This window comes from Aotus nancymaae, unplaced genomic scaffold, assembly GCF_030222135.1.
Source record: "Aotus nancymaae isolate 86718 unplaced genomic scaffold, 86718_ANA_hifiasm-v0.15.2.pri h1tg000014l, whole genome shotgun sequence".
NCBI classification, from domain to species: Eukaryota; Metazoa; Chordata; class Mammalia; order Primates; family Aotidae; genus Aotus; species Aotus nancymaae.
Genome location: NW_026988425.1, coordinates 62,329,362 through 62,344,543, shown reverse-complemented (window position 1 = coordinate 62,344,543; position 15,182 = coordinate 62,329,362). Strand labels below are relative to the sequence as shown.

The window sequence follows — 15,182 nt, the reverse complement described above, 5'->3', positions numbered from 1 at the left end:
AAGAAAAATTAACTTTGGGTTTTGAACAATATAATAAAAGATATTATTTGAACATTATAAAGTATAACATTTATGAAATAAGCATCCCTTTTGAGCTGGGGATGGGAAAGAAAAGAGATTCTCTTCAGGTATCATTAATAAATTCCTTGACTATAACACAATACCCCCAATCCTATTATTACTCAGTACTGAAAGGCAGCTCTTACCCTTGCATTCTGCTTCTCTATTCTCATTGTCTTATTCACTTGTGTTAGAATACGGCAACATTAAAGAAGGCATAATAGATTACTAGTGGTATCAGAATCTCTTCCAGAATTTTCATATACCCTGTGATGCCAGTCAGGTCTCCTCAATATACAACTACTACAGTTAGGCCCACCTATCTTAAACATTCCTTCCTATTCCTTTCTTAGACCCTAAGAAAAAAGACTACACAAGAGAGAAAAATGCTTGTGATTTACTAGTGAGGAAACCGGTATTTGACAAAGCTGATAACAGCAAAGCAGAGCATGAGGCTTATCTCTGTGTGAAACAGAACAGAAGATAAACCTTAAAGACACAGCTGTGCCCAAAATGCAAGTATGGACCATCTCCAATAAGCAATAAGTGGTTTTTGAATGAAGGTGGTTTCCATTTAAGAAAAGTATTCAGTGAATTTTTTTTCCCCTCATGAAGGCAAACCAGACTATAGGCATTAATGCTACAAATGACACTACCCACAAAGGAAGCAAAATCCCTTTACTTTTATACTAACTATAGGATTGGGTTTCAGCTTTGGCCACAGCAATCCTGGAGAGGAAACCAAGAGGTAGATAGATACCGGGTTATAAAAACAATGGTTTCTTCTCAACTGAGTTCTGTGGTCATTTTATTACTCTTTTCATTTTTCCACACAAACCATATTAAATACACTTATATTAGACTTACCCTCCACTTTCCCCAAATTATTATTAGATATACACAGGTTGAGTATTCCTTATCTGAAATGCTTGGAACCAAAAGTGTTCTAGATTTCATGTTGTTTTGGATTTTGGAATATTTGCATTATGCCACTTGACCACTCTTAATTTGAAAATTCTCCAATGAGAATTTCCTTTGGGTGTCAAAAAGTATTGGGCTTTCCAGCATTTTAGATTTCATATTTTCAGACTAGGAATACTACCTACAATGCCAATTACAAAAATAAGAAATACAGTAGATGTTTAATTCAATGACAACTATAATAGTGTTGAAAGACACTTACTAAACAGGTTCTCAGATGCTGTGTCCCTATTTTTACAATTTCCAACCCCACAAACACAAATTTCCAGCTGTGTAATGACTGACCAAGCTTTTATGCACCATACATCAATTCAGGTACAGCTGTCAAGATAACTTCCGCCCGGAACGTAACAACCCAACCCAAACTTAAGACTTTTCCCTAAAAAGAAAAAAAAAAAGGGAGCCATTAAGCAGCCACTTATCAATACTGACCTTGCTGCTCCACATCTGCTTCAGTTTTGGAAGAACCTGGTGCAACGGGAAGAGGACGAGGTGGCCGGGGCTTTGGTGTGGGAGGCGAGATTTTTTTCCTTCCGATATATTCTACGTAAGTTCCCGGAAAGTCCCCCCTTTCCCCTGTGGTTTCATTATAGCCATTTAACCAGCCAATTTCTTCAGGCCTGGACTCCTGTCCATCAGTGAATCCATGAGCTACTAAAGACCCTTTATTCACAGTCAATATGTCACCCAAGTGCAAGTCAATATCTTCTTCTCTTTCCTTTTTATAATCATACAGCGCTCTGTACTGGTACCCCTCAGCACTCATGTTTGCAAATCTGCTACCATGTAACAGTTGAGCCTGGTTGTACAGAGCAGTCTGATTTTACGTTTTTATGAAAAGTGAATTCAAAGAGTGTGTCAGAATTCCTATTATGTGTCCAGCAGAAGACAAAGGACCACTCTCCAAAGGTTTAAGAGGAGAGGTGATTGGCCATGCGGCTGTCCATCTGTCCTCCATCAATGGTGTGACTGAAGACAGGGTTCCACTTCCTCTGCGTGCCACAGTCCTCCCACTGGCTTCCTTTTCAGCAACTTGTCAACACTTTGAATCCAGGCTGACTCTCACAGTGAGGCCCAATCCTTTCTGGCACTTTTGTCACACTGTCCATCTGTCATCTAATTGTACCGTGGCACTCCACACACGAGCTTCACCTAGGAATGAAAAAAACGAGACTTAAGAATGAAAAACACACTTTGCCATCTGTATTAATTGGAATTTCTACTTCCATTCAACAAGTACTTAATCGATTTGGCAGACAGACACAGGCCAGTGTGCTATTGCTTGACACACTATACACAACAAAAATTAGTAAGGCAGTCCCTGCCTTCCAAGAACACTGGGCGGGGGCAGAGGGGAGGAGTGCTGTCATGTGGCAATGTCTCAGAGATAAGACTAGTACACAAAGAGCCACCGCACTAGTACATGTCATAAGAGAGGCAGAAACTAAACACTACAGGGTTCAGATGAGGGAGAAACCACACTAACTGCAGAAATCTGAAGACAGAATGGAATGTGTGGTGGGATGCTAGTTACAGAAGTGACTAAGAAAATGTCATATTCTGAGAAGAGCTAGAACAGGCAGTCCAATCCGCCTGAAGCCAAAGAGGGAGCAGAGGGATTTGGGTTAGAGATTTAGGCAGGGGCTGTCGGACATCACGTACGCCCGTGCTGACTTTGTGAGTAACTCAGCCCTCAATGTGGAACACTGAAAGGGCTTGGAGAAAACTGAGCAACAGGATTAGACCTGCACTTGAGGATTATCAAATCTAACCACAGTGTGTGAGAAAGGTGCATTGCAGAGGTCTGGGCAAGAGGCCATGAGGACACAAACCAAGGCAGCAGCAGCAGGTGAGGAAAGGGGAGGAGTGAAATAAACACTCCAGAGAAAGAACATGTGGGATGTGGCAAATGCTTAAATGTGGGGCAAGAATGAGAGGAGCAAAGGGTGCCTGATCCTGCATTAATGACAGTTTGTAACACTATCAGGCAATGAGAAGCCAGGTGACCTGATGGGCTGACGGGGATTCTGGGTACCCCCGTGCAAATGTGCTAGTGGCTGACTGAAATCCTGGTCTGTGATTCAGAAGAGGAAACACGCCAGAGATTTGGCAATCGGCCACAGTTAGGCAAGGCTGAACTCAATGGAATGGAAGCGCTCACAAGGACAAATTAAAAGTTAAAAAAATGATCTAAGGGCCAAATAGTGAAGTGCAACGTATGTAACTGAGGGAAAGTCAGGGTCTAGAGACAATGTCCCAAAAACAAGGAACAAGAGTTCAAGTAGGAAAATGTGATCCCTAAAACTAAATCCTACGAAGGCATCCAGACAGGAGAGACTGAGTCAAGGCTAAATAATTTGGAACTTCCCTCATGACAGAATCATGATGCAGATTCCAGTCCAATAATGAGGGCAATAACCATGTCTTAAGGAGTTAAAAAAATATCAGAGAGGAAGTAGCAGTGGTTGCTGCAGATCACTCTATAAAGAGCTCAATGGAGGAAATGGGAAACGTTAGTGTTTTTCTTTTTCTTTTTTATTCTTAAACATAGTGGAGGCAAGGGAATTAGAGAGTCACCAAGTCAGAGTAGATGGCTGAGAACAGCATGCACACATACACACTTTGTACTCCCGGCATTTCTCAATGTTATCTTTATTATAAAGAGTAAAAGCCATCCAAAGGTTTCAGTTAAGCGGGCTGCACAATAAAGCAATAAAAACAATAGCCACACCATTTCAGTGGGCTATATCAAAGAGAGCTTTTATAAATCTTAAAGAGTGGAACACTTTGGAAGTTTAATATTATAGGCACTCTTCAGTGGAGGCATCTTAAGAAGCAAAATCTAATCACAGATTAATTGTTATGTTGGCATTCAGAAGTGTAAAGTATTCAACTTTACATGGTTAAAGCCTCTTAGCTGTAATACAATAACGCACTTAGGAGAGTTACATATTAAAAGAAGCAAAAACAAACACTGGAAGTCTTTGTGGAGCAAGAATATTAATTGGAGATAGTACTCTACTTTGCCTTTCAGTTGTCTTAGAAAAAAACTAGAGCAACCAGTAGAGTGTATCAGAAAATAAGCTATATTATTTGTTTGAAGAAAGCTTTTCCTTGTGAAAGATCCAGAATCAAATTAAATATTCACTGCATAAATTCACATGAAAATGTAGAACTAGCAAATCTCATTTATAGAACTAATGTACTCTGTACAAAAGAGACACAGACCTCTAAAGAACACGAACATTTACATATCCCTAAATGCTTAGAAACCAGGCAATATGCCTAAGAATAATTTAATTCCTCCAAATCTGCCTTGAAATTTTTGTTAGCTTTTCCTGGCAATGTATGTCTTTTGGGGAGGGGGAGCCTCAACCAGTAGGCTGGGTAGATCTTTATGCCAGCTGCTTCCCAGCACTTCCTCTATTCCAGCCACCCAGTGGGCAAGTTTGGTGGGATTCTTAATAGAATGGGAAGTATAATGAACAAATTCTCCCCCATCTCCAATCCCCCAGGAACCGTCAAACAAGGCCTTGCTCACAGCTTACCTCTGAAGCTGTTCCTTGCCAGGGGGTTCTGTATTAAATAAAGGCTCCAGGTCTTGTCAAGGTTTTACAAACCTAAGAGCTGTGCTTGAGTCTGCCTGAGGCTAAATTTGTGCAAAGGGAAAAAGAAACCTGAGGAACACGATGACTTTTTAGAGGCTAGACACTAGAGAGGCAATTCCTGTCAGAAGTGACAGAGAACTAAAGGTCTCTACAAATACTCTCTCCCTTGCCCCCTATAAGAAGAACCTAACTTTGTGTTTCAGAACCCTGTGCCGAACTCTGGGTCCTCATCTGATAAAAAAAGAACCACAAATCTTCTCTGACTCTAGGATGGTAAATAGAACACACCACTCTTGTTTTCTGAGACCCCAAAGCAAGGCCAGGGAGATGGATACAAATAGGGCATCCATCCATTGATGCAGACATTAATTCAAGGCCAGCAATTAGTCAGTGCCAATTAAGTGGTCTGAGAGCAATGTTGTAAAAAAAGGAGAGGAGGGCAGACAAGTCATTGGGGTGGAGACTGGATCGCATGGTGATAAGGTGTAGAGAGGCCTTAGCTAGACAGAGGAGGCAGGCACCCCTACTCTTTTGCACATTGTACACTTTCTCCTGACTGCCATGTCCATTTTGATGTCTGTCATTCTGGAGGATTAAATGGGTTATACATATAAAGCTCTGGTTAAGTATTGGGTGATGATGATAATAATTGAGTTTGTACACATATATCTACAAATTAGTATTACATGATGATATGATGACGCTGACAACAGATAGATAGATGGATAGGTAGATAACGATATAAAACAGGTACTATCAGTAGTCTCACTTAACATAGGACAGAGAGTTGGTATCTCTGCCACGATATTACTCAGCAATTGTGAAGGGGTACTAGAATTCAGATCCAGGCAGTCTGGCTCCATAAGTCCCATTTTTAACACCTCTAGCATCTACTGCCCAAGCTCAACTTGCTTTGGTGTCAATGATGCAGATTTCTGGTCTGCACAAGCTGACTGCTCCGATTAATCTTGACTGTCTGTCTGCCTCTTTAACTCTCTCAGACAGAGGTTTTGCTGATAGTGTATGTGGCTCTTTCACACCACCTGCACACACAAAAAAGCTATTTTAACTCGGCAGTTAAATCAAGCAGTTCCATCAAGTCCAAAACCCAGCATCCCAGCCATGCAAATTTTCTTCCAAAGAGACTTCATTAAAATGTGTCCCTGCCAAAGAAGTCCATAAACTAGTGAATAAAAGAATACTGGGCACACCACTTCTGGAAGGCTGCCCACTTCTGGAATCCTGCCTATTTCTGCTCTATGAGCTTAGCTTCTGCCACCTGTATCCCTCTTAGCACCTCTGCCTCCTGCCACTATCCCAGGCCCCTCCACTGAACAATTTCCAACAACTCAGCCCCTCCTTGGGGGGATATGGCACTGCCACAAGGACTGTCACATCTAGAGAACTGGCAAGTTCTCTTTTCTCTCATCCTCAAATTCTTCCCAGGACCGCAGAAGACCCAGCAGCCTGAGGTATTTGGCAATACCTGTGTAACCCCCCACCCCCGAGATCAATCTGGAGCCTCAGCTATCCAGATCAACAGGCTATATCCTCAGATTCACACACTTAACCTCCATTCTCTTTTGCTACACATACCTGCCCATTGAACTATTTTTACCCAATTCGGACATGATTATTCACATAGCAAAGGTTTTTTATATGTGGATAACATTATCTACAATGTAATATTTTCAAATAACCAAGGCAGTTTTGTGATATAGGCTCCAAGCTAGTGCATGCATGTAAGTTATTGTAACAAATAAACTAACGTATTCTTATATAACATCATATGTAACAGTTCAAAATTTTGTTTAAGGGATTTTGTCTTTCAATCCTTCTAATGAATGCCAGTAATCTCATTAATCAGAAGCATATTTACTTAACAATTCTCTTTCTATTCCCCAAAATAAAATTGTTTCTGATGTTTGACAAATAGCAATCCACAGATACTTATTGTACAACTGCTTTAAAGTAGATTATCTGTGTAACCCTCTAACCTATAGGCATTTTGGCAAACAGCCAAACAAAAAAGCCCTCTGACTTTGTTGAGTTACTACATTCCCCCTTTAGAAATGACAAGAATTTGGAAAACTTGATGGAGAGGAAGGATAAAGGATATTTTAAAGTCACATTCATTAAGAATATACCCAAGTCATGTGATTCTCTCTTGCAATGAAAATTAGCAGTTTGGTATTGGATGGCAGCACAAAATGGGTCTTCAACAAAGACAGGAGGGTATGGAAGGGTTCCTGGGCCCACAGCCCATCTCTCTACATATCATCTGTTTCACTTCAGTGTGCTAGCTCAGAGTCTAGGTCAAGCTCCTTACCTAAATTCATAGTCTTTGAAAAAAATCATTAAAAATGTTTTACCTTCCAAATCATGGTATCCCTGAAACCATGAAAATCAAGCTAAACAAAATTAAAATATCTTAGTGTCTTAGTCTGTTTTGTGTTGTTACAATGGAATCCCTGGGACTAGCTAATTTATAAACAACAGAAATATATCTGGTTCCAGAGACTGGAAAGTTCAAGAGCACGGCACTGGCATCTGGTGAGGGCCTTCATCCTATGTCCTCTTGCAAGGACAAGACAGCAAGAGGGAACCAACCTCCAGTTTATAACAAGCCCACTCCCAAGATAACTAACCACTCTTGCCATAATATCATTAATCCATTCATTAGGGCACAGCCTCCTATTAGGCCCCGCCTCCCAACACCATTGCATGAGGGATTACGTATTCCAACATGTAAACTTTGGGGGACACATTCAACCCACAGCACCTAGTAAACATAATAAATTGCCTTCAATTTGAAATGATGAACTCAGGGTGAATTTTATGGTATGTAGATTTTATATCAATTAAAATAAAATGAAAATAATGGGCTCAGATTAACCCCAAAGTCATAGACATCAAATTCATTTAAAAACTAACCAACCAAATAGAATGTGTTGCATGCTGCCATGCTCAAGGCTGGATGTGTGAGGGGGTAAATAGGGTGTATAGGCTGTAATTCTTGCCTACAAGCCCTTTTGGTGTTGTATTTGTGGGGTGAGGGAAAGAAGAGCAGGCGGCACAAGCCCAGGTAACACAACAAGGAGACAGGGCTCTTCAAAAAGCAGCCATCATGGTGGGAAGGCACTGCAGGAGACAGAGAGGAATGACCCTGGCCCGGGTGACGGCAATGCTTAGGCACGCAGTGGTCATTACAAGGAGGCTGGGAGAAAAGGTGATGTAGCTTCTGGGACCTGAGGAACAGATGGTATCACCCAGAAAAGGCCATGAGGCTGACCATTCCGGTTCTCTGCATCATTACAATGGAGAAGACATGAGGGGACAGCCGTGGAATGAGAAGACTGAAGGGGATGATTTTAAGTCTCTCTTCTTTTCAAAACAAAGATGTTATTCTGTAAACTTCTTGGCAAGGTTAGTATGAACACTGAGCTTCAGATTCAAGCAGCTGCCCCAATCAGCACCAAAATATGTAACCTCAGGAAAGTTACTTAAGCCTCTCTGTGGCACAGTTTTATCATCTGTGACAGATATAAGCAAACCTACACCTCAGAGGGTCATTATGAGGATTAACAAAATGACATACACAAAGCACTTAGCTCCATACTTGATTAGAGCTTAGAATAATTAACACCAACATAGTACTTACTTTGTACCAGGCACAGTTCTCAGAGTTGTACATGTATCAACTCATTTAATCATTATAACCACTCTAAGTACAACTATTATCCCCATTTTACAGATAAGAAAAGAAGCAGATAAAAGTTACATACTTTGTCTAAAGTTACATAGCTATTAAATTGCAACTATGCTATTACTATTAGTACTGAATGTCACCTACTGCCATTTATACAATTCAGACTGAAAAGAGGAACACACATTTGCGAGAAATTTTCTTCTGCACTGCCTCTTAACTCTGCAAACAATTCTAAGCGAATCCTGAATCTAGCTAAAATAAAACTCCCTGCTGTCTTAAACCCTTTTTGGAGTAAATAGACAGATAAAGGCTGAATGTGGACTTTGCTCATGTAGTTCTCTCCTTACCTGAGTCAGAGGATGGCTCTACAGAGGTCAAGACAAAGGAGGCCTGGGAGGGGCCCAGGGATGTGTCTATGTGTGTATGCATCCCCAGGATTTAGAGTTAAGTAGCTGTGTCCTCATGGGACAGCCCTTGATCCTGGGGCAGAACCCCAGGCTGGGACACTGGGACATCTAGGGAGGAAGACAACAGGCAAGTAATGACCAGCCCAGAAGTCTTGGCTTTATAAACTCACTATACCCACTGGTGGAGTCTCCTCATACTTTGGCCAGACTCCTGTGACTTCAATGCTCTCTTGGATAATCATTAACCCGACAACTATTTTGACTACAGGTGCCTGTAGGTATGTATTTGATTTACTTTAAGGAAAACAATTTGAGCAGAATAAAATCTCCAAAGATGTATCTATAGTAGACTTTTTTCCAGTAGTGCTATACTACAATCACTCTAGCCTTTCAAATAAATAAACACCTAACAAGCCAAACAGACAAGTTTATAATTATATAGTCTATTTTTTCAGCTCATTTGGCTTAATGTACATGAAATGGTCTTTAATTGCCACTCTTTTAAGCAAGTAACTCGATAAGAGTATTGGCAGAATCATGGCAAGTAATCACATTAGGGTGTACAAAAAGGAGGCATGGAAAAAATGCAGTCAATGATATGAATACTTTAAAAATTAATTACAACCTAGATTCTTGATAAAAAGCTGTGACATAATTTATATTCTGCTTTCTAAAGTAAAAACGAACCATATAATCCCTTCTATTGATAACTAACTTTCTAGTCTTCCAGGGCTTCATTAAAATGCTTCATTCTCTTGCCTTCACTTGCAAATCCTGTGCCCTGCCAAAGAGAGAGAGCTAGAGGAGCCCATATGAAACATATAACACACTGGTACCTGAGCACTTCCCACTTTTTCCGCATTGTGTATGCCTTGAACATGAGAGAATTCTAAAACCCAATGCAAACATTATCTCAACTGGCTATATTCTACTTGAGCGTAAAAATCAATTTTTTTCAGCCTGCTCATTCACCATCTCTTTATTCAATAAAACACGCATTTTGCAAATCACAACATGCAAACACAATAAAAGCTGCACTAGAATTGTTCCTATTTTAATGATCCTGTGAACCATCTTTCAGAGTGGATGCCTTTTTACAATACTTCCCTAAATGACCTAAGAGAAAAAAGGAAATTTCAATCAACATATCAACCTAAAAATTACATGACATTCGGTACCAAAACAGAGATATAGACCAATGGAACAGAACAGAGGCCTCGGAGGCAACACAACACATCTACAACCATCCGATCTTTGACAAACCTGACAAAAGCAATGGGGAAAGGAGTTCCTGTTTAATAAATGGTGTTGGGAAAACTGGCTAGCCATGTGCAGAAAGCAGAAACTGGACCCCTTCCTGACACCTTACACTAAAATTAACTCCAGATGGATTAAAGACTTAAACATAAGACCTGGACAGGCGCGGTGGCTCACGCCTGTAATCCCAGCACTTTGGGAGGCCGAGGCGGGTGGATCACGAGGTCAAGAGATTGAGACCATCCTAGTCAACATGGTGAAACCCTGTCTCTACTAAACGTACAAAAAATTAGCTGGGCACGGTGGTGCATGCCTGTAATCCCAGCTACTCAGGAGGCTGAGGCAGGAGAATTGCCTGAACCCAGGAGGCGGAGCTTGCGGTGAGCCAAGATAGCACCATTGCACTCCAGCCTGGGTAACAAGAGCAAAACTCCGTCTCAAAACAAACAAACAAACAAACAAAAAAAACATAAGACCTAACACCATGAAAAACCTAGAAGAAAATCTAGGCAAAACCATTCAGGACATAGGCGTAGGCAAGGACTTCATGACCAAAACACCAAAAGCATTGGCAACAAAGGTCAAAATAGACAAATGGGACCTAATCAAACTCCACAGCTTCTGCACAGCAAAAGAAACAGTCAATAGAGTGAATCGGCAACCAACAGAATGGGAAAAAATTTTTGCAGTCTACCCATCTGACAAAGGGCTGGTATCTAGAATCTACAAAGAACTAAAATGGATTTACAAGAAAAAAACAAGCTCATTCAAAAGTGGGTGAAGGATATGAACAGACACTTTACAAAAGAAGACATACATGAGGCCAACAAACATATGAAAAAATGCTCATCATCACTGGTCATTAGAGAAATGCAAATCAAAACTACATTGAGATACCATTTCACGCCAGTTAGAATGGGGATCATTAAAAAATCTGGAGACAACAGATGCTGGAGAGGATGTGGAGAAATAGGAACACTTTTACACTGTTGGTGGGAGTGTAAATTAGTTCAACCATTGTGGAAGACAGTGTGGCGATTCCTCAAGGACCTAGAAATAGAAATTCCATTTGACCCAGTAATCCCATTACTTGGTATATATCCAAAGGATTATAAATCGTTCTACTGTAAGGACACATGCACACTAATGTTCATTGCAGCACTGTTCACAATAGTAAAGACCTGGAACCAACCCAAATGCCCATCGATGATAGACTGGACAGGGAAAATGTGGCACATATACACCATGGAATATTATGCAGCCAACAAAAACTATGAGTTTGTGACCTTTGTAGGGACATGGATGAACCTGGAAACCATCATCCTCAGCAAATTGACAAAAGAACAGAAAATCAAACACCGCATGTTCTCACTCATAGGTGGGTGTTGAACAATGAGAACACATGGACACAGGGAGGGGAGCATCACACACTGGGGTCTGTAGCGGGGAAACGGGAGGGACAGCGGGGGGTGGGGAGTTGGGGAGAGAGAGCATGGGGAGATATGCCTGATATAGGTGATGCGGAGGAAGGCAGCAAATCACGCTGCCATATGTGTACCTATGCAACAATCCTGCATGTTCTTCATATGTACCCCAAAACCTAATATGCAATAAAAAAAATTACATGACATTCATGGAAAAATTTAAAGAAATGTATTTTTAATTTAAAGAAATGTACTTTTAACAGTACAAAATTTGGGTTAGACTAGGTTTGCATTTATAATTCAAAGTCCTTCAAAAGTCAGCTTGGGCAAAACTGACATTACCAGAAGATGTAAGCAAGCCACCATCATCACTGTCAATAATCAAAATATGTTTTTCTGTAACTTACTGTTCCACTTCTGTTTCCCAAAACCAACTTTATTCTGTGAGGATTTCCTGCGCTTAACACATTTAAACTCAAGAAATCGCTAAAGAAAAACATATTTAATAAATGGGAAATGCTTTTTATGCTGACTATATAGCACCATGGATATGAAAAGACTCACTTATATCATCATTCTTTAAAAGCAGATAAAACAGCAGACAGCAGTGTGTACACTGCAGAGTTCTGTTATGCAACTCAGAACAGGTCCCAAGTCAAGAAGAAAGTTAAAAGCAAATGCACATAACACTTTGCAAGCCAGTATCAGGTACACTAAACTTTCTTCCAATCATAAAGACTTATACACTTTTATGGAAAAAGTAGTATGACTCTTAGTACCTACCTGCATATAAAAGCTTAAGCGGCAAGCAGTGACATTACCCAGCAGTTCTGCAAGGCAGGGAGCCTCCTCCACTGGCCTTTTCAACTTAAACCTTAACTCTGAACCAACATTTCTTCCCAACTTTAGTCGTGCACGTGCACGCGCACACACACACACCACATTACTCTTATTTTATTTATAATGGTCAAAAACACTTGCTTCCCAAAGTTTAAGCAACTTTTGCACCTAGGAAAACTTATCTGCTTGCTTCTAGACGATTTTTCAAGAATAGTGTAATCTGTCAAAAAGTTCAAGCTAATAAGTTGCTTTTTCTTCCTTTTTCAATGTTAAAAGATACTCTGGCCTTCCCCTGTGCAGAAGTCACCAAATTCCTAGTGATTCAAACTGTGAAGATTATGCTTCAGAAATGAACCTGTCTGCCTACTCTAACCCTTCCTAGCTAACATCTAACCATCTGTAAGATTGCCAAAACGTAACACAACTAATGAAGTATTAAAATATAACCACATCAAGCCTTGACCAATAAGCTCTGTGAATATCCCGCCTGATTACTAAAACTTGAGCCTCATCAAACCGAAATGACAATTTTACGTTGCATTCAAAACCCGGAACTGCTTTATCCATTCGTACTTAGCACTGGCTGACAAAGAGGAAAAGAACAGAAAAAAACCCTAAAACCATGAAACCCCCAAATAAAGAGCAGACTCACACTCGGACACCAACAGCGCTGCAGCTCAAGGGATTAACGGTGGAAGTGAGACCTGTCTGATATTAATAGCTCCCCGGGAAACAGAAGAATTCCCCCAAATCCAGTTGACACACATTCTGCATTCAACATGTAACAGCCATTCTGCGCACACCCTTGCATGTCAGGCTCCAATTCTGGTTACCAAAGTATGTTTCTGCACTGGGGTGCCTGGCCAGGGCTTTTCTGTTCTCTTTGTCTTGTGACCTGAGGGGCAGTTTCTGCGCTTGGGAAGTGAGTGTTAGAGCTGTGGTTTCCAGAGAATTGCCCACGGTATTTTAGCTCCGGCTTGCACGCTCCTTGGCTTTCCCCAGCCGGCTCCATATTGCTGGGCAGGTCCCTCCCGTCTCGCCCCATGTTCCAAAAAGCTGGATTTCCGGGCGGTTCCAAGAGCCCACTAAATATGCCTCCAACAACCTGCCTAAGCTTGGCTGGCACTGGACGTCGAGTTAGGGCCCCAGGGACCAACCGCCCCGAGGCGCACTTCCCCCACCCCGGAAGAGGAGGGCGGCAAACTTCGGCAGGCGGGGGTGAGGGGACGAGCTCCGGGGACCACCGCCGCCTCGCCTGCCCCGGGGAAGGGCCCGGACAGCGACCCTGGCTGCAGCTAGAGGGCCGCGGGGAAGAGAGCGCTCCTTCCCGCTACACGAAGGCAGCGACCAGGGCGCTCTCGCCCGGTGAGGGGCCCCGGAAAACTGCAGCAAGGCGACAGCGGGGACCCTCGGAAGTGTGCGCTGACGGAGGGTGGGGGGAAGCCCGAGCTCGCCGGCAACTCCGGGGGCGAACGCGACCCTCCTCAGCGTGCGGGACCGGCTCGCAGGAGGACGGAGGAAACGGAGCCAGGATGGCAGGGACCTCGCAGGACGCCGGCTGCGCGCGGGGGAGTGCTGCCCCGCGGCCGGGTGATGCCGGCGGCGGGGAGGGCTGGTGGCCGGCCCGCTTCTCCCCGGCGGGGCTCTGCAGAAGCCGAAGCGGCTGCCGGTGACAGGAAGAGAGCCGGCAGCCGCGCACGCAAGCACCGCCTCCCCCGCCCGAGCACACACACCCGGGGCCGCCACCGCCTACCTCCCCCGCCCGCTGGCTTCCTTCCTCTGCCGGCCCGCGCTGCAGCGACGGCCTCCTGCCCGCTCGGCTCCGACGCGCCTCCAACCCGGCTGCAACCCGCCGGCCGTGCCCGATCCGTGCCCGCCGTCTCCGACCGCTGGCCTGCCGCCCTCTCCGCGGCCACCGCTTCCTCCAACTCCGCTCCAGCTGCTCGCGACTCCTCTTCGCGAGCCGGCAGCTCCGGAGCCCGGAGCCGGCCCCGCCTCCAGCCCGGCCCCGCGCGCCCCGCCCCCGAGCCCACACCAACCAGCGCCCGCGGCTCCGCCCCTTTCCGCCCGCGGCTCCGCCTCTTTCCGCCCGCACCGTTCTGGCCTTCGAGCCGGCGGCCGGCGGTGGGGGAGCGAGCTCCGGCCTGGCGGACTCTTCCTGCCGCCGCCCTCGCCTTCCGCCCCCAGCCACGGGGATGCCCCGGGCGGCAGTGCGGCGCGCTGCCTCCCCTGTGGCGTGCTCTGGCTCTGCGCGTCCCGGGCCAGCCCGGCGGCTGGGCGTCTCCCGGCGCAGAGGCGCAAGGGCTCGGGGAGGTCGAAGACAAGTTCAGACCTCTCTGGAGGCTGGCTGCGTCTCTGATCCGAGTGCCTTGCAGCCAACTTCAGGCTTTTTCGAGCCCCTAGCGCCCTAGCTGCGTGGCTGGGGTGGGGAGGACTCGGATTCCAGAGCTCGTCAAAGCGGGGAGGCCCTGCGATGCCTGGCCTCGCCAGCACAGCCTCCCGAGTGGGCGGAAAACCCGCGCCACTGCGCCTGGCGCTCCGGGGTGAAGGAGGGGTGAAAGGGTGAACCGGAGGGACAGGCGCCCGCAGCCTGCCGCTGGCTGACTCCGGGACCTGGCACCGCCGCCTCCGGGAGCCAGGCAGGCCCTCGAGAAGGGAAGCGAGTTTTCTGCGGGCGTATGCTGGCTGATGCCTTCCAGTCCTGAGATGACAGAGCAAATGGAGGGCACTCAGGCAGACCACGGGCCCCTCGGCGTTGGCGGGGTCGGGTGGGGGAAGCTCAGGTGAATTACATCGTCTCTTAAAGGTATCCGTTTTCAAATGCAGATTCTTCAAGTAATAATAATTTCCTAAGTTGCTCCAGAAAAATTGGATGTTGGTTCAAACCTTCCACTGA

General features: G+C 44.5%; 1 protein-coding gene across 1 annotated transcript in view; it reads right to left on the bottom strand.

Annotated features, from left to right (window-relative positions):
- The window catches only part of PIK3R1 (phosphoinositide-3-kinase regulatory subunit 1), an 85,170-nt gene extending 71,069 nt beyond the window's left edge, over positions 1-14,101 (bottom strand). The window contains exons 1-2 of the mRNA XM_012462229.3: positions 14,040-14,101; positions 1,474-2,193 (exon numbers count right to left, since the gene is read on the bottom strand). Coding sequence (XP_012317652.1) covers positions 1,474-1,807 — 334 coding nt within the window. The 5' untranslated portion in view covers positions 1,808-2,193; positions 14,040-14,101. The remainder of the gene's footprint in view (positions 1-1,473; positions 2,194-14,039) is intronic.
- Positions 14,102-15,182: the final 1,081 nt, after the last annotated feature.